Source organism: Urocitellus parryii, chromosome 6 (assembly GCF_045843805.1).
Source record: "Urocitellus parryii isolate mUroPar1 chromosome 6, mUroPar1.hap1, whole genome shotgun sequence".
Classification (NCBI taxonomy): domain Eukaryota; kingdom Metazoa; phylum Chordata; class Mammalia; order Rodentia; family Sciuridae; genus Urocitellus; species Urocitellus parryii.
The window spans coordinates 111,421,062-111,440,566 of NC_135536.1; the positions used below are offsets into that span (position 1 = coordinate 111,421,062).

The following is a 19,505-nucleotide window of genomic DNA, read 5'->3' on the forward strand; positions in this document are numbered from 1 at the left end:
AAATGACATTTTCCTTGGGTTAGAATATTAAGCTTAAATGAACGCATACTAGCCATATTTTTTTATGCAAAGGATTAAGGCACTAGCTGTACCCTTACAAATAAGATGACGAATGGAGTAAGTTATACTTGTGAAGTTTATAGAGATCACATTGGTGAAATGACTTAGTTAACCTCAAATTCTGTTAACCTTCTTTCTCAGGGATTTTAAACATGATAGAACGAGGATTGATCCCCCCAACAGCAAAGATTACCTTCAAGAATCCACCCATTAGGCCCAAAGCAGCTCCTCTGCACAGTTTTGATGAATCGCATAAGATTCCAATCTCCGGTAAGACACCGCCAACTCCACGCTTGGTTGGGGCTACAGAGAAATCACCTCCCCACAAAATTTCCCCTACTAGTGGGCAACTTTTACCCTTAATAATAGGACAAGATGAAAGTGGCAAATAGCCTGAGTTTTATGTTAACAAGTAAAGTAACTTTAGGGTAAATCAGCATTTCTGCTCTTATGGTGCTTATGTTCCAGTGGGAGACACAGACAATAAGCAGGTAAGTAAAGGAGAATTTAAGCTAATGATACGTGCTAGAAATAAACGATATGGGTGAGAGTGAGAGAAGGGAGGAAGGGCCAGGAAATGCCTCTCAGAAGAGTGTGGCTTGAGCTGAGATCTAAAAGATAAGAAAGAACCAGTCATTTAAACTTCTAGGGAGGAGCATTCCAGATAGACCAGAGGAGGGGCAAAGGCCCTAAGGACCTCAGAGGAAATGAGCAGGAGGGCCCGGCCAAGAGCAGGGGAGAAAGGAGAAGGAGGCCAGGCTGGAGACAGAGGGATCACATGATGTAAGCTAAAGCCAAGACGACTTGCTTAGCAGTGGTGTTGTGGGTGAGACACCAAAGACAACATTTCCCCGCCTCCTTAGAGTGGGGTGTGCCACGTGACCAGATTCTGAGGATGTAGCAGAAATGGAGAGGGAAAGGTGCAGCTCTCTGGGTCTCCATGTTGAGACGGGTAGGGTTGCCCAGCTAGAACCTAGACTAACTTCCTTTGGACTACGTGTGTGTGTGTGTGTGTGTGTGTGTGTGTGTGTGTGTGTGTGTTAGAAAAAGAAGCTCTTACTTTGTTTAAACCACTTGGCATATCTTTAGATCTTTCTTTTTAAAACAACTTAGACTATACCAGAGCCCACATGGCATTCCCCCAAACCATGGCAAGGAGTTGGTTTAATCCCAATTACAATAGGAACCCACTGGAAGGTTAAAGAGGAGGATGAGGTCATCCTGGTTTTTTTTTGTTTTAATAAGGCCATTTTTTTTTGTTTTAATAAGGATCACTTTGCACACCAGTGCCACATGTGTGGTAGCAGGAAACCTAGTTAAAAGTCTGTAGCAGTAAACCAGGTGTGAAATGATGATGGCATAGAGGAGGACGATATTGGTTAGATAAGTGTACAAATCCATGTTATATTTTGGAGGTGAAACCACAAGGATGTACTGAGGGAAAGAGAGGTATCAAGGACAAGTATGTATGAATGCTTTCATAAATACATATCAGCACACCCCAACTTTGTATCCAATCTGCTGCTGATGGGAATTTCAGTGGTTTATACCACAGGCCTGTAAGGAATAATAGCACTGTGGACATTCTTGTATATGTCTTTTAATGCCAATACATATGCAATTCTGTTGCATACGTGTCAGAGAGTGAAACCACAGAGTCATAGGATATACACATGCTCAGATCTAACAGATGCTGCCAAACAGTTCTCCAAAATGATTTATTTTCCTGTTAGCAGTTCATGAGAGTTCCAGAACATTCATCTTGGTTAACACCTAATATTTAAGTTTTTTTATATTAGAGCCATCCTGAAGAATCTATTGTGGTATCTCTCTGTGGGCCTAGTTTTATTTCCCTGATGACCAATAAAGCTGAGTACTTTTATTTTTGGTACCAGGGATTGAACCTAGGGATACTTAACCACTGAACTACATCCTCAGACTTTTTAATATTTTATTTAGAGGTAGGGTCTCACTGTGTTGCTTATAGTCTCACTAAGTTGCTGAGGCTGGCTTTGAACTCAAAAAATCCTCCTGCCTCAGCCTCCTGAGCCACTAACAGGGATAACATAGGTGTGTGCCATCACACCCAGGTTGAACCCTTTTTTTGATATGTGTATTGGTCATTGAATACCCTCTTTTATTAAGTGATTTAAGCCTCTGATTGTTTAAGTTGCATTGTTGTTCTAACTGATGTGTAGGAATTATCTATATATCCCAAATGCTAATCTTTCATCAGTTATATGTATTGCAAATAATTTTTTCTGCTCGGTGGCTTGATATTTCACCCTTTCTTGGTATCTTTTTAAAATTAAATGAGATAATTGTAGCTTCACATGCAGTTGTAAGAAGTAATGCAGAGAGATCCCTTATACTCTTTCCTCAACAGTAACATACTGAAATACTCCAGTACAATATCACAGTCAGGATATTGACACAGTCAAGCAATGAACATTACTATCACCACGAAGGGTTCTCTTGTTGTCCTCTTGTGGCCACACCTACTTCCCTTCATCTCTTGCCTCCTTAATCCCTAGAAACCAATAACCTCTTCACCATTTCTATAAATTTGTTGTTTCAAGTATGCCATACAAAGGAAGTCATGGGGTGTGTAGCTTTTGAGGTTGGCTTTTTTTCACTCAGCATAATTCTCTGGAGAGTTCTTCAGGTCGTGGCTTACATCAGCAGTTTCCTACTTATCGCTGAGTAGTATTCCCTGTTATAATACCACAGTTGCTAAGGCATTCACCTGTTGGAGCACATTCAGGTTGTTTCCTGTTTGGGGTTACTATTTAAAAGAAGCTTCTGTAAATATTTATGTACAGGTTTTTGAATGAACCTGTGTTCTCATTTCTTTAGGATAAATGCCCAGGAGTGTAATTGCTGTTACTTATGGTACTTTCCTGTTTAATTACTCTACATTTATTTAGAGCCATGTTGGAGTATTACAAATCTGTTTCAAACATGAACTATAACTTAGAAAACTTAAGAGGAAAATGAATGCTATTTCTACCCAGATTTTTGCTTACCATGTACTTGCTTCCCTTCTAATGCTCCAGGTTTCTTTATCATTCCCTTTCTATGTAGAGAATTTCTCTTAGCCCTTCTTGTAGAGTCAGTATATTAGTGACAAAGTGTCCTGATTTTGCTTCATCTTGGAATCTCTTGGTTTCCCCTTTCATTCTTGAAGGATATTTCCACTGACTGTAGGATTTGGGATTGACAGCTCTTTCTCTCAGCACTTAGGGGGAAAAAAAGTATAACTTCTTTTCAACTTCTGTGGTTTCCAGTAGAAGTCATTGTCATTTGAAAAACTTCCCCAGTGGTAAGTAAGAGGTTGCTTTTCTTTTGTTTCTTTCAGTAATTTTATCCTCTGTTTTTAGTTTTGAAAAATTTGCTTATGATGTGTCCTGGTTGGATTTCTTTGGCTTTATCCTGGTTTCAGGTTGGCTCTGCTTCTTAAATCTGTAAGTTTATGGTTCGGCCCATTTCAGAAGCTTTCAGCAATTGTTTCTCTGAGTACTTAGTCTTGTCTGTGTCTCCTCCTCATCCAGGGACACAATGATACAAACGTTAGCTCTTTTGCTACTCCAGGTGCTTGATGCTCTCTTCACTTCTTTCCTGTCCTATTTTCTCTTGTTAGTCACACTGGGTAGATTCTACTTCTCTAGAGTCTAGTTCACTGATTTCTCAACTTCATTTTGTTGCTGAGCCCATCCATTAGATTTTGTATTTAGGTTATTTGTAGTTTTCAATTCTTTAGAATTTTCATTTGGTTCCTCTTTATATATTCTATTCTTTCTTTTTGTACTGGGGACTGAACCTGGGATGCTTAACCACTAAGCCACACCCTCAGCCCTTTTAACTTTTTATTTTGAGACAGGTCTCACTAAATTGCTTAGGGCCTAGCTAAGTTGCTGAGGCTGGCCTTGAAATTGTGATCCTCCTGCCTCAGCTTCTCGAGTTGTTAGGATTATAGGAGTGCGCCACTGCATCTGTCACATATTCTATGTCTTTGTGCATTTATTTCAAGTATGTTTGTAGTTGTATGTAGATATATTTTTACAGGGGCTGGGGTTGTGGCTCAGTGGTAGAGCACTTGCCTAGCATGTGTGAGGCACTCGGTTTGATTCTTGGCACCACAATAAAAATAAATAAATAAAATAAAGGCATTGTGTACACCTATAACTAAAAAAAAATTAAAGAAATTTTTTTTTGAGTAGAATTTTATTTTTATTTTTTTCTTTTCTTTTTTTTATTTATTTTTTTAATTTTTATTGTTGGTTGTTCAAAACATTACATAGTTCTTGACATATCATATTTCACACTTGGATTCAAGTGGGTTATGAACTCCCATTTTTACCCCGTATACAGATTGCAGCATCACATCGGTTACACATCCACTGTTTTACATATTGCCATACTAGTGTCTGTTGTCTGCTGCCTTTCCTATCTTCTACTATCCCCCCTCCCCTCCCCTCCCCTCCCATCTTCTCTCTCTACCCCATCTACTGTAATTCATTTCTACAATGGCTGCATTATAGTCTTTGATAATTCCAAGCTCTCTGTAATCTCGATGTTGGTGTCTAGTCATTGTCTTTCTTTATTTAGTTTGAGATCTTTCTGCTTGGATTAGTGATTTTCAGTTGACACTTCAACATTATAAGATTCTGATTCTTATTTATATCTGTTTATCTGGTACCTCTGACACTCTATTTATTCCCAATTAGTTGTAACAAGTCTCGATTTCATTAGCTAATACTGTGTTTTGTTTACAATTTTTTACATTTTTTGTGCATGATACTGCCCTAAATTAATTTTTCCCCTGCCATGTTTTCCTTGGATTTTATTTTATTTTTTAAATTTGTTTTTTAACTAACACAAAAAAATCATACATATTCATGAGGTGCCATGTTATGTTTCAATAAATGTATATATTGCATAAAGTTTAAATCAAGTTAAGCAGATTTGTCTCATGAAACATTTATTATTTCTATATAGTAAAAACTTTAAAACTCTTTTTATCTAATCCTTTTATGTACAATATGTTATTATTATCTACTATTCAATAATAGCACACCAGAACTTATTACTCCTATCTAGGTGTAACGAAAGACCCACTGACTGACATTTCCCATCCCATCCCCACCCCTTCTTTTCCCTGCCTCTGGTAACCACCATTCTACTCTCAGTTTCTATCTCCAAAATGAACTTTTTAAGATTCTGTGTATGAGTGGCTCATGCATCTTCCTATGCCTGGCTTACTTGACTTAACACAGGGATGTCCCTAACCCTAACCCTAACCCTAATTCATCCATGTTATTGTAAATGACAGGATTTCATTCTTTTTATGGCTGAATGACATTCCACTGTGTGTGTACATCACCCAGTGGACAGATTGTTTCCAGTTCTTGGCTACTACGTATTAATAGCGCTGTAGTGAACACAGGAGTGCAGATGTTTCTCCAGTCACTTGACTTTATTTCCTTTGGATGTGTACCCAGTAGTGGGATTTCTGGGTCATATGATAATCATAATTTTTATTTTTTGAGGAATTTCCATATAGTTTTTTATAATTTATAGTCCCAGCGATAGTGTGCAAGAGTTCCCTATTCTCCACATGCTCACCAGCACTCTTTATCTATAGTCTTTTTGAGAATAACCATTCTCACTGAGGTGAAGTGATCTTTTTTGTGGTCTTGATTTGCATGTCCCTGGATTATTGATGCTGAAATTTCTTCATATACCTGGTAGCCATTCATATGTCTTCTTTTGAGAAATGTCTCTTCCCATCTATTGTCCCTTGTAATTTTCCCCCCTATAGAGTTTTTGGAGTTCCTTACACATTCTGGGTATCAAACATGTCACATGTATAATTTGCAAACATTTTCTCTTAGTCTGTAGGTTGTCCATTCACTCTGTTGATTTTTTTTTTTTTTGGCTGTACACAGCTTTTCAGTTTGATGTAATCCAATTTGTCTATTTTTTGCTTTTGTTTTCTGTATTTTGGAGATCTTTTCCAAAAAACCCATGCCCATTCCAATGTCTTGAAACACTCCCTGCCATTTTTTCTGAGTGGTTTTATGGTTTCAGGTCCTGTGTTTAAATCTTCGATCCATTTTGAGTTGATCTTTATAGCTGATTAGAGACGGGAGTGTAGGTTCATTCTTTTGCATGTGGATATCCAAATTTCCCAGCACTATTTATTGAAAAGCTTGTTCTTTCTCTGATGTATGTTCTTAGCACTTTTGTCAAAAATCAGTTGGATATAGATGTGTGGGTTTACTTCTGGGCTCTCTATTCCCTTGGTCTAAATGTTTGTGTTTATGCCAATACCATGCTGTTTTGATTACTATAGCTTTGTAGTATGTTTTGAAATCAATGCCTCCTGCTTTATTCTTTTTGCTTAAGATGGCTTTTGCTATTCATGTTTTTTTTTGTTCCATATAAATTTTTTAGAATTACTTTTCCAGTTCAGGGGAGAATGTCATTGGTATTTTATAGGAATTGTATTGAATCTGTAATTGCTTTAGGCACCATGGGCATTTTTTTTATCATCTTCAGTTCCTCTCATCAATATTTGCAATTTTCATTGTAGAGATCTTTTTCTTCTTTGGTCAAATTTACTCCCAGGTATTTTTTTTGTAGCTATTGTAAATAGGATGTGCTCTGGGGCTGGGGATGTGGCTCAAGCGGTATCGCGCTCGCCTGGCATGCGTGCGGCCCGGGTTTGATCCTCAGCACCACATACCAACAAGGATGTTGTGTCCGCCAAGAACTAAAAAAAAAATATATAAAAATTAAAGATTCTCTCTCTCTCTCCCCTCTCTCACTCTCTCTTTAAAAAAAAAAATAGGATGTGCTCTTGGTTCCTATTTCAGAGAATTTGCTATTGGCAAATAGTAATGCTGCTGATTTTTGTATTCTGCAACTTTGCTGAATTCACTTATTAGTTCTAATTTGTGGGGGTGGATTTTTTTTTGTTTTTTTGTTTTTGTGTTTTTTTTTTTTTACATACAAAAACATGTCATCTAAAAGCAGTGACAATATGACTTCTTCTTTTCCAATTTGAATGCTCTTGGTTTTTTTCTCTTGCCTGATTACTCTAAGACTTCCAGAACTGTGTTGAATACAGTGGTAAACGTGGACATCTTGTCTTGTTCAGATCTTAGAGAGAAAGCTTTCAGCTCTTCCCCGTTCAGTATAACATTAGCCATTGGCTTATTATGAATGGACTTTATTATGTTGAGGTGTGTTCCTTTTACACCTAATTTATTCAACATTTTTATCATGAATGAATGTTGAATTTTATCAAATGCCTTTCCTGCATCTATTGAGATGGTCATGTGGTATTTTTTTATCATTCTCTTGACATAGTGTATCACAGCTCTTGATTTGTGCATATGGAACCATCCTCACATCCCTGGGATTAATCTCACTTGAACATGGTGAATAATCTTTTTAATGTGCTGTTGAATTTTGTTTACAAGTATTTCATTGAGAATTTTTGCATCTATGTTCATTAAGAATATTGGCCAGGAAAAAAAATATATTGGCCAGTAGTTTTCTTTTTTTTCTCTTTGTTTGTTTGTTTGTTTTCTGTGGTTGTTGTTGTGTCCATTTTTGGTTTAACCATCAGAGCAATACTGGCCTCATAGAATGTGTTTAGAAGAATTCTTCCTCTTCCTCTTCTGTTTTTTTGAACAACTTAAGGAGAATTAGTATTAGTTCTTTAAATGTTTAACAGTGAACTCAGTAGTGAAACCATATGGTCCTGTTTTTTAAAATTTATTTATTTATTTATTTATTTATTTGATGAGAGGCTTTTTATTACTGATTCCATCTTGCTGTTATTGGTTTGTTCATGTTTTCAGTTTTTGTATTTCTTCATGATTTAGTCTTTGTAAGATGTACATTCTTGGAATTTGTCTATTTCTTTTACATCATCAAATTTTTTGGTACATATGTTTATAATAATTCCTAATGATCTTTTGTATTTCTGTTAAATCAGTTGTAATGTTTCCCTTTTTAATCTATGATTTTATTTATTAGAGGCTTCTTTCTCCTAAGTCTAGATAAAGGGTTTGTTCATTTTGTTTATTTTTTTGAAGAACCAACAAGGCACCAGCTCTTTGTTTGATCATTTATATTGTTTTATTGTTGTTGTTGTTGTTAGTCTCCATTTCATTTATTTATGCTGTGATTTTTACTAGTTTTTCCTTTTATTAATTTTAGGCTTAGTTTGTTCTTGTTTTTCTACTTCGTTGATATGCAGCAACAGGTTGTTTATTTGAGATCATTGTACTTCTTCCAATGTGGGCATTGATTGCTGTAAACTTCCCTGCTAATATTGCTTTTGGTGTGTCTCTATTTTCATTTATTTCAAGAAAATTTTTAATTTCCTTCTTGACTTCTTCCTTGATTCATTTATTGTTCCAAAGTAAGTTGTTTTTTAATTTTCAGGTACTTATTTAGTTTCCCAAGTTTTCCTTGTTATTTCTAACTTTACTGCACTGTGGTCAGAAAATATACTCTGTGTGATTTCAGCTTTTAAAAATTTATTGAGACTTATTTTATGGTCTATCATAGGATCTATTCTGCAGAAAAGTTCCATTACTGGTGAGAAGAATGTGAATTTTTCAGCAGTTGGATGGAATGTTTTATTGATATCTGTTGGGTCCAATTGGTATAAAGTATAATTTAACTCTATTGCTTTTGTTGTTGTTGTTGTTGTTGGTGGTGGTGGTGGTGGTTTTCTGCCTGGATAATCCATGCATTGCTGGAAGTGGATTATTGATATTTTCAACTATTATTGTGCTGGAGTCTCTCCCTTTAGGTCTTTTAATATTTGCTTTTATATTTGGGTGCTCTCATATTGAAAGCATACATAGCTAGAATTTTTATTTCTCTTCTATTGCTGAATTGACTCCTTTATCTTTCTATAACAACCTTTCTCATCTCTTTTTATTGGTTTTGATTAAAAATTGGTTTTCTCTGATAAAGTATGGCTACTCCTGCTTTAGTTTGGATTCTATTTGCATGGAATATCTTATTCCATCCCTTTTCTCTCAGCCTAATGTTTACAGGTGATGTCAGTTTGATGCAAGCAACATATAGTTGGGTTTGGTTTGGTTTTTTAATCCATTCATTCACTCTGTCTTTAACTGTAGAATTTAGTCCATTTATATTCAGGATAATTATCAATAAGTAAGATTTTACTATCACTGTTGTGCAACTTATTTTCTAGTTTTGTTATTGTTCCTTTCTTTCTCTCTTTTGAAGTCTTACTTTGTGGTTAAGTGAATTACTCTAGTAGTGTGCTTTGATTGGTTGCTTATAATTTTTGGCTTGCTTATTATAGATTTTTGCTTGGTGGCTACTATGAGACTTACAAAAATATCTTTTGATTATAATAAAGTATTTTAAAGTAATAGCAACTGAACATGATTGTAAAGAACAAAAACAAAGGATAAGAGAAATATACTAATAACTTTCTATTTGCACTTTATTCCTCCCCACATTTTGAATTTTTGATAATCATTTTCAATTTTGGTATACATCTTTCTATATTGCCTATCTCCCAACATTTAATGTAGCTATTATTATTTTTAGTTGTTTTGTTTTACAGTGTTAATACTAAAGATGTGAATGTTTTATTCTCATGCTTACAATATTGGAGCATTCTGAATTTGTATAATTTCTCTTACCAGTAAGTTTATACTTTCCTGTTTTCTTCTTCTTCTTTCTTTTAGTTTGAACTTCCTTTAGCATTTCTTGGAGAAGAGTTCAGTGGAGATATATTCTCTCAACTTTTGTTTGTCTGGGAAAGCCTTTATCCCTCCTTCATTTATAAAGAGTAGTTTTTCTGGGTACAATAGTCTCAGTTCACAGTTTTATTTTTGTTTTTCCTTTTAGTACTGTGAAAATCTCATGCTACTGTCTCCTGGCCCATAAGGATTCTGCTGAGAATTCTGCCTCATGTGAATTGGGACACCCTTATATATGTTTATTTTCTCTTGCAACCTTGAGAATCTGCTCTTTCTCTTTCACCATTGAGATTTTGATTATAAGCTGTCTTGGGGTATATTTGGTTGAGTTAAATTTGACTGGTGCTGAGGATTGAACCCAGTGCCTCATGCATGCTAAGTGAGCATCATTCTTCTGAGCCACAACCCCAGCCCCTGACTGGTGCCTTATGACCTTCCTGTATCTGGATGTTTGGGAGGTATTCTGTTATTATTCCATTGAATAAGTTTCTACCTCTTTGGCATTCTCAATCTTTTCTGAGCCCCAATAATCTGAATGTTTGCTCTTTCAATACGGTTCCAAAGTTCCCATAATCTTTCTTCATTTCTTGTCACTTTTTTCTTTTTTCTCTTTCAATTGTATATTTTCAAATAGCCTCTCTTTGAGCTGACCAATTCTTCCGTTTGATCTGTCCTATGACTGATGCCTTATATCTTGCTTTTAATAATCATTGAGTGTATTTTTCACCTCAATAATTTGATTTTTAAAATTTTTTTCATCTTGGGTTGGGGTTGTGGCTCAGTGGTAGAGCGCTTGCCTTGCACATGGGAGGCACTGGGTTTGATCCTCAGCACCACATAAAAATAAATTAATAAAAGTAAGATTTTTAAAAAAATATTGTTTTCATCTCTTTATTTCTCTGTTAGAATAGTGAAACATTTCTCTGTGTTTTCTTGAAACTCATCAAGTTTCCTTAAAACAGTTATTTTAAATTCTCTACTTGAATGTTCTCCCACACTGATCCTATTTTAGCACCTTATTTTTAAAAACTTATTTATTTATTCTAAATGGGAATATATGACAGCAGAATGCATTTTGATTCATTGTACACAATTGCAGCACAACTTTTCATTTCTCTGGTTGTACACAATGTAGCGTTGCATCATATGTGCAATCATACATGTACCTAGGGTAATGATATCCATCTCATTCCGCCATCTTTCCTGCCCCCATGTCCCCTTCCCTTTCCTCCCTCCCCTTTTCCCAGCCAAAGTTCCTCCATTTTTCCCATGCCCAACCCCCCCATATTATAGATCAGCATCCACTTATCAGAGAGAACATTCAGCCTTTGTTTTGGGGGGATTGTCTTACTTCACTTAGCATGATATTCTCCAACTTCATCCATTTATCTGCAAATTGGCACCTTATTTTAAATATTAGGTGAAGTCATGATTTCCTAGAAGCTCCTGATGCTTGTTGGTGTGTGACATAATCTGGCAATGAAGAATTGGATATTTATTCTAGTCTTCCTAATCTGGCTTTGTGTTTATACTTCCAGAAATTCTAAGCAAGCTGCTTATTTTCTCTGAGCCTGTAGTCACTTTTACTATTTCAGCACTGGATGGCACCTAGGTCCATATTTACTGGGAGTCTGCTGGTGGTGTGTTGTCACTGTTTCAATATTAGAGGACAATCCAAGCCCACATTTGTCCCAGATATACTATTAGGGTATTGTTCAGAAAGAAACAGAACAGTACCTAGAAAGAATAGTCTGTTCCAACAAGTCTTTCATTTGGGCCAGGGTAGATCCATATGCCTCATTCACAGTTAGTGGTGTGTAGTCAGGTACTACAGGATTTTGCCCAGCCCTGTATAAACTGGATGCACCAGCCCCAAGCTCCTATGTCACACTTTGTAGCACTAATGTCACCAAACTGTGTCACACCCTGAGCCCACAGCTTGCCAATACCATCACAACACTGGGATAGATCCATGGCCCACACTGCTGTGAGCTATCTCAGGGCTATAAGATAGCTCCTGCAGATTTGGGTCTTACATACACTTTCCAGGAAGGAAGAAGAGGAAGAGAGTGGTATACGTCTCTTCCCAGAAGCCTTTGAGTATGCTTTCTTTTAAATTTCACTGGTAACAAGGCTGCTGTTAAGGAAGGCTAGGAAAGTGAATGTTCCAGGGAGAGGGTTTGAGTTAGAATTAGGATTAGGAACATACTTATGCTAGATACTTAGGCTTAGTCTGACACATCATGAAAATTCTGATCTTCTTTGTTAGATATTTAAATATTTTTAATATTTAGATATATTAAATTTGACTTCTATTGTTTATGTGAAATTAAAATTTAACTGTGCTCTTTATTTTTTTTGCTATATCTGACAATTATATTATAATTATATTATATTTTTCAGGGTGACACTTATATATTGTCACCCTGAAAAATTTGGGGCTGTAAAATTAGCAAAGAAGAAGGAAAGATGACTACTACAGAGGCACACGAGTTTGTCCAGAAAAGACATTACCCCCCCTCACTCCCTGGCAATATTTATCATAAACATTTTCCAGGAGGTAAATTGAATAGCAAAAAGAAGTGACTTAAGATTTTATTAAAGATGCAGACACATTCTCCAAATGCGAATGTTCCATAAAATGCAAGCCTGCACAAAATTATAATTTGGTGATAGCATTTATTTAGGTAACTAAGAAAATTCTTAGAGATCCCATCAACTGTGGATCATACACATGGAATTATTAATCTTCAAGATTCTTATCCTATGAAATTCTAATAAAATCTGACAAAAATCCTTTAAAAGTTGCAAACCTGTCAGCTGCTATCTTATTTTCACATGGGAATAAAGCCCAAAATGGACAACAGACCAGGCTGGTGCAGAAGTCAAGGCAAAACCACTTAGGCTTAAAGTGGGGTCTGCAGATGCCGTGGCGCATAGACCAGGTGTGGGGCGGGGAAGGGGGTTGGGGGAGATGGGAACACAAGTCCCAGGGAGCTTCCTGGAAGAGGGAAACCAGAGAGAGCCAGATGCAACAAATAAATCCCTTGTGTGGAGGTGAGTTTCAATGCTCTGGAATTCCTGCAAATTTTTGAAAGATGGCAGAAAAATTTCTTGTAGTCCAGTTGAGGTAATGTGAGAACTGAGTTCTCAAAGTGAACTTCCAAATTATATGTAGATATCCTTTACCAACACATTGCTTTCTATTGACATCTATCAATTTTTTTGACAGAAAAGGGGGTTGAGTACAATTGAGATGACAGAACTATTAACTATGGGATTATTGAGATGCAAGAATTATTAACTATAATAAAATAATATAAAGAATTAAAATTACCCTTATGGTGCCATTTACTTGTCTCACTCCTCCAAGTCATTTAAATGTTTTAGAATCATCTTTTATAGTAGTCCACAATATGCAATTATATCAATTATCCTGCACATGAATGTGGCAATCTGGTTGTTTAAGGAAATCTTACAGTGAAACATTTTAGAAGACAAACATTGCTCTGATTTGTCTACTTTTAAACTTTCATCTTGGCAGCTTGCATAAGGCAGGCTGACCTGGTGTTATTGCTCTCCACCCCCACCCCCTGCTTTTGGCTTTCTGTTTGAAGCCAGTGGTCACAGATGTTTCATTGACTGCATATAGGAAAGACAGAGAGTGAGTAGATGGGGGGCCACAGAGCCATTTGACTTTCAAGGTGCAAACCCAACAACATCCACCCAGTGCCTCAATCTCTTTCTGGAAGAGTTAACATTGCTCCACCTCCATCCACAGCCCCCTTCCATGAACCTCAGAAACCACCGCTGGCTCCAGCAGAAGTAGAGGTGTCTCACAAGAAACAAAAATTAAAGGTATTCCTACTTCTAATTACAGAAACAAAATTCTTTTTATTTATAATATTGTTTGTGAGGATTCGGGTGATAGCCACATACTATATAATGGTTCCTTTCACACAGAAAGTATTATTTCAGTTGCCATTGGGATGCATTTAATTTCTGATGATGATGATGATGATTACTATTATTATTATTTATACTGCTAGGGATTGAACCCAGGACCTCCCCCATGCAAAGCAAGTGCTTTACCACTGAGTTACATCTCCAGTCCCTGATTTTGAAAGGAGTGGTGATTGTATAAGTCAACTCCACCAGGACACTATCACTGGGATCTAAGAAATTCATTGTTATGAGATGAAGGGGCTGAGTCAGTGTATGCTGCTACCCAGTCAGGGGTCCAGGAGTCCAGGATACGTTATCTGTTGCTTTACATCCAGGTTGGTGTTGTCCGGGGCATATCATTGTGAGCTGTTAGTGTATGGCTTTGTCCTTAGGCATAGGCTAAAAAGGCAAGACCTCCAGTTGTGCACAGAAAACCTTCTAAGGAGGAAGAAGCAGCAATTCTGTATTCCTTAACAACAGTACCTCACAGTCCAGTGAAATTCATCCTCAGGAAGAGATGTCCCCAGTTCAAAGGTGCTGGACTTTTGTAGCTGGCTTTCTTATGCTTATGGGCCATGGACAGGCTTATGATCATTGAAACTTTTTGCCACAGGAAGGAGACAGCTGGCAATGTCTTTTCTGGCTGACCCCATGTGGTTATGTTTTCAGCTGCTCTCATAAAAAAAGAAAGAGACACTGGAGAGTAACACTGAGGAAATGTATCCTGCTGTGTCTCCAGAGTAGCCTGCTTACCTGCTCCTCCCAGGCCTTCATCTCCTAACACCACATCTTCCTCAGGAGGTTTTCGCTGTATTCTCAGCAGTGGTGGCTGTTTCCCCTTCAGAGATTTCCAAGCTGTTTATGTAGCAGCATGTCATGTGACACCCTAGTTGCCATGGCAAATATTTGTGTTACATGAAAAATGTGGGTAAAAAAATCAATGTAAATGGCCAAATCCCAAGACAGACAGGCCTTCAGGCAAGTGTTTGGCCTGCACCATTATTGTTTCAAATTCAGCTGTTTAACAGGCTGTGAGAAGGCCAAGGGCTAATGTGCAGAATGGAACAGGCGCAAGCACCTGTTTTGATTCTCACCCTGCCCAAGCGTTCAGATCCCACAGTTGCACTGAGAACAAATCTACAGGTAGTACAAATATTGTGACTGAATTTTAGCCGGTAAGAAGTTTCTCTCAAAAACAACTTTTAAAAAAAAACATTATGACATATTTTCTAAATGCTAATTAGCCCTGGCTTTAATTTCCGCTGTTGACTTCACAAAGCTTTCTCCTACTGCTAGAAGCAGTAATATTTAAAGACTTCTCCCTGTGGTCCCAGATTGGTACAACATTTCTGAATTGAAACTTCAATGGTAAATGTAATTATTCATATACTTTGCTGAAAGTGTTCTGGGCATGAAAGTTAGAAAGCTAAGAGAGCCAGGCACAGTGCCACACACCTGTAATCCCAGTAACTCAGGAGGCTGAGGCAAGAGCATCACAAATTTGAGGCCAACCTGGGCAACTCAGTGAGACCCTGTCTCCAAAAAAAAAAAAAAAAAAAGGCAGGGGGGAGTGGCATGTAGCTCAGTAGTAGAGCACTCCTTGGTTCAATGTCAGGACTGAAAACAGGTGGGGGGGGCTAAGAGAAATATACAATATGCCCATCTTTTGGATAGAGCCTGTTCAGACTTTTGATCAGGCTTCACTACTGGCCAGAGCAGTGCCACACAGAGAAGCCCTTTCTTATAAATTCTTCTCTAGCATTCCCTAGAAGTGGGACTTGGCATTTGATTATAGTTGTTTTTGTAAATATTTATTTTTGCCCAACTCCTTCCTAAAAGCAGAGGGGCTTGGCAAGCAGCCTGTGATAGTCTGGGGCTGGGAAAGTTCTTTCCAATTATTAGCTCCTTCCTGCATGGAAAGAGGGAACAGGCTGGCCCATGGGGGAGGCAGGGAAGTCTGGCAGAGGGACTCTGAGGCTTCTATTTGTTTGTAAAATTGCCCATGAGAGTCATTTTGATTTAAACTGTGTCTCATTCTTCATTGTAGGCGAAAGGCAGAAGGTCAAAAGGACATCTTGATAAGAAGGTCAGTAATTTGTGTGACTAGTTGAAATTTGGGGTCTGTCACCTGATGTCCCTTCTTTTTGCTGGAGGGCAAAAGTATGGGAGCCCGCTTGACAGCTGGAGACAGCAACAAAGTTCTTTTGCACTTCCTTTTTAAAAGAAATTAGATCATCTCTTTAGGAAAAAAACAAAACATAATTTGCTTAAAGCAGAATACCTTTCTTTGCCCTCTGCTGGGACTGAACCACTTCTCAGTTTTCAGTCCAACAAATGATTTAGCATCCTTAAAATCTGAATTTGAATCACATCAGTCTTCAACCTCATTCAAATATTTTCATCATTTAAAAGTACTCTGAAAAAAGACGAGGTTAAAAATAAATTCAGCTGTCCCAGCACATGATTATGTGTATGTACATGTGCATGTGTGTACACTCACGCCTCACGTATGGTGTGGTAGGAGGGGAAGGCTATGGGGGTCTGGTGTTAAGCTGATCACAGCTAATGTAATAAAAGGGGTCAGAAAAAATGAAATTGCCTCAACATGGCAAGCGTGTGTGAGCACTTGCCAGGGCCGTGCACTGGTAATCGAACCTCTGAACATGAAATGGGTATGTGCTGTCTGGACTCTCCTCTTAGTAGGAAAGTAACTAATTTTGGCAAGTCACTTAAATTCTCTGCATCTCACTTTCCTCCTCTGACAAATGAGGACCATGCCTCCTTTTACTTAGGGTTCATTCAAGGACAGAGGAGTTCATGTATGTGAAAATGCTTTGGTCCATTTTTAAAAGGATCTTCTAAACTTTCCTTTCTCAGTGATCTTCTTATCAGTAAAAATTTCACAGGAAGCTTAGCCACCCCTTTTCAAGGAAAAAGAACCAACCTTTTTTGTCTTTTATATCCGCAGAGCTGTGACTTGAAAGGGCTCTGTTGCAACCCTGATTGCAGGTAGTCCTGAATCCAGACACATTGCTCCTTGACAAACTAATCAGTGCAATTAGATCCTTCCTCTGGTTCCCTTGACTTCTTATGAGGAACTAGTGAGCTTGATGCTACACTTCAAAAACAGAATGTGCTTTAAGAACACCAGGGCATTCCGTATGTGGAATATTTGTAACTGCTAATGTTGATTGAGCGTGTCCTGTGTGGGTGGCATTAAGCTCCCTCCACACCCGCTGAAGCCTCATAGCAGCTGCAGAACCTCGGTGGTCCTTACCCCACAGCCACCCAGATGGTAAAGGGCTGTGGAGGATCCAGCTGCCAGGGATCTGCTCTCTCCACATACCAACTTGTGACCTCCTCCCCACGGGCCAGTTCCATTACTACTACTGTGGCTGCCCCCACTGCTATTACTAACGTTAGCCGCTACCATGTGCTGAGTGCTTGCTCCTAATGTCTTAAGTGGAGCATCTCCCTTCATCTCTGGGCAGTAGGTACTTTTATAATCCCTATTTTACTGAAAGTCACTGGGTACATAGAGAGGTTAAGTCCTTCCAACAAGTAAATGCCAAGGCTGGTATATAAAACGGAACTCTGTGACTCCCAGAGTCCCAAAGCATTAGAAATTTTTATAGATCTCAATCATTTTTTATGGAAATCTTTCTAAAACATATTACACCTCTACCTACTCAGTGTAATTGAACATCTTCTCTATCTGCTCTCATGTTTGCAGATGCAGATGACAAAGATTCTGTGTCTTTGTTTCCTTCAACATCAGGTGGCAGGCGCCACCTCTGCTGTCCTGTCTGCTTCTCTCAGTGCTGACTTAAGAGCCATTTCTAGTTCCTAGAGTAGTTAAGCAAACAACCCAAACTCCAGAAGTTGACTAAGTTTGAGTCAGTCGGACCCTGCATAAAGATTCAAAGAATAAAATAAGCCATAGTAGAATTGGTAATATTCATTTTTTTGAGAAATTCAAGGAATTTTATTTTTAGAAATCTAGTTCAAAGGTTTGAAGTTGTTGAGATTGCTCTCTCAGAAAATAAATATTTTTGTTATCTTAAAGCAAGCATATTAACAACTGAAGTCACATAGTTCAGTTTTATATACTTAATTTTAATTAATTGTTTGCATGGGTAGAGCAAGTTAATATATTTATCAAAACATAAGAGTACAGACTAAATTCATGAAAACATTTGCTCCTGGGAAGAGGGAAAGAGATGAATGGAACTAAAAAGAAATATTATATATATATATATATATATATATTATAATATATAATATAAATATGTAATATTTGTAATAATATATAATATATAGTATGTTTAATATAATATATTATATATGAGTATGTTTTTATGTATCCTAAATATATATGACAAAGAAGACAAAAAATTAACAAGCATCTGTGATAGTTTTTATATTCTTCTCTGTATGTCCAAAATGTTTCAAGTTAAAATTCAAATTGAAGGAAAACCCTATTTCCTAAGCCATACCTCTGCTATAATAATTCCTTTGATATAGAGAAACAGGTTTGGGTAATAATATTTTAATCTCAAACTTGGGATCTCACTTCTCCTAGTCATTTGTATGTTGTTACTTTCTTTTATATTTTCTCAGCATATACTTGTGATCTCTCTTTAGAAAACTGTGCTCATTTTAAGCATGAGTCAGCTGAACTATTTTAATCAGGCCACCTGTGTGACATTGAACATTCCCTGCCCCTATCTGTCCTCCTTCCCTCCTGTCTGTGTAAGGAGGAGATTCATGTTTAGGGGGCTTCCACATCTCCTTAATCCTCACCCACCAGCCCCAGGGAGAAGTTCCCAGCAGGGGGACTCTAGACTCCCCACACCCACAGCAGCTCTGTGGTTCTCCCTGTTGCTGTGAAATTACATTTTGTATGAGGAGACTGTTCCAGGCTTGATGATATATACACTTTGAAAGCCAATACAGGGTATCTCAGCAGTTTTGGTCTTACATGTCCTACCTGGTGGGGGATAAAGCTACTTCTAAAAGACTGCAGAATGCCTCCTTGGTTGACTCTGTGGTCCCAGTGCAATCTGGTCTTCTTTCTTGTCTTGTCTAAAGGGTTAGAGGGCAGATCTTACTTTGACAAGAATAAGAGCTCTATGCTGGGCCCGGTTGCACACATCTCAACTGTAATCCCAGCGACTCAGGAAGCTGAAGCAGGAGGATCACAAGTTCAAAGTCAGCCTCAGCAACTTATCGAGGCATTAAGCAACTTAGTGAGACCCTGTCTCTAAATAAAATACAAAAAAAAAAAAGGACTGGGGATATAGCTCAGTGATAAAGAGCCCCCTGGGTTTAATTCCTAGTTTAAAAAAAAAAAAAAGAGTTCTGCAACCTGGAAATACAAAATGAGGTTCAAAAGCAAATTCAAGAACTATTTTTGTCTCTTTTAGACTCATTTTCCATGTGAAGCCTCATTTAAATAAGAATAGAAGAAAAATCCAAAAACAGAAGGAAAAAGTATAGGATATTTTAAAATCATTTTCCATTTTCTGTCATTCACTAGATATTGCCACCCTTGCCTATGCATTTTTGACATAAAACCACATATTCAAAGTCAATTTAATTATATATTTTTATTTGAAAAACAATTTTTTTCTTGCAAGAGAAGTACCATAAAAATTGGTTTTGAGTTTGAGGAGTATTTTTTGGTACCAGGAATTGAACCCAGAGGAGCTTAACCACTGAGCCACATCCCCAACC

General features: G+C 37.5%; 1 protein-coding gene across 1 annotated transcript in view; it reads left to right on the forward strand.

The window, feature by feature from the left end:
• The first annotated feature begins 212 nt into the window (after window positions 1-212).
• The window catches only part of Iqch (IQ motif containing H), a 124,717-nt gene continuing 105,424 nt past the window's right edge, over window positions 213-19,505 (forward strand). The window contains exons 1-3 of the mRNA XM_026408830.2: window positions 213-330; window positions 13,606-13,682; window positions 15,817-15,855. Coding sequence (XP_026264615.1) covers window positions 213-330; window positions 13,606-13,682; window positions 15,817-15,855 — 234 coding nt within the window. The remainder of the gene's footprint in view (window positions 331-13,605; window positions 13,683-15,816; window positions 15,856-19,505) is intronic.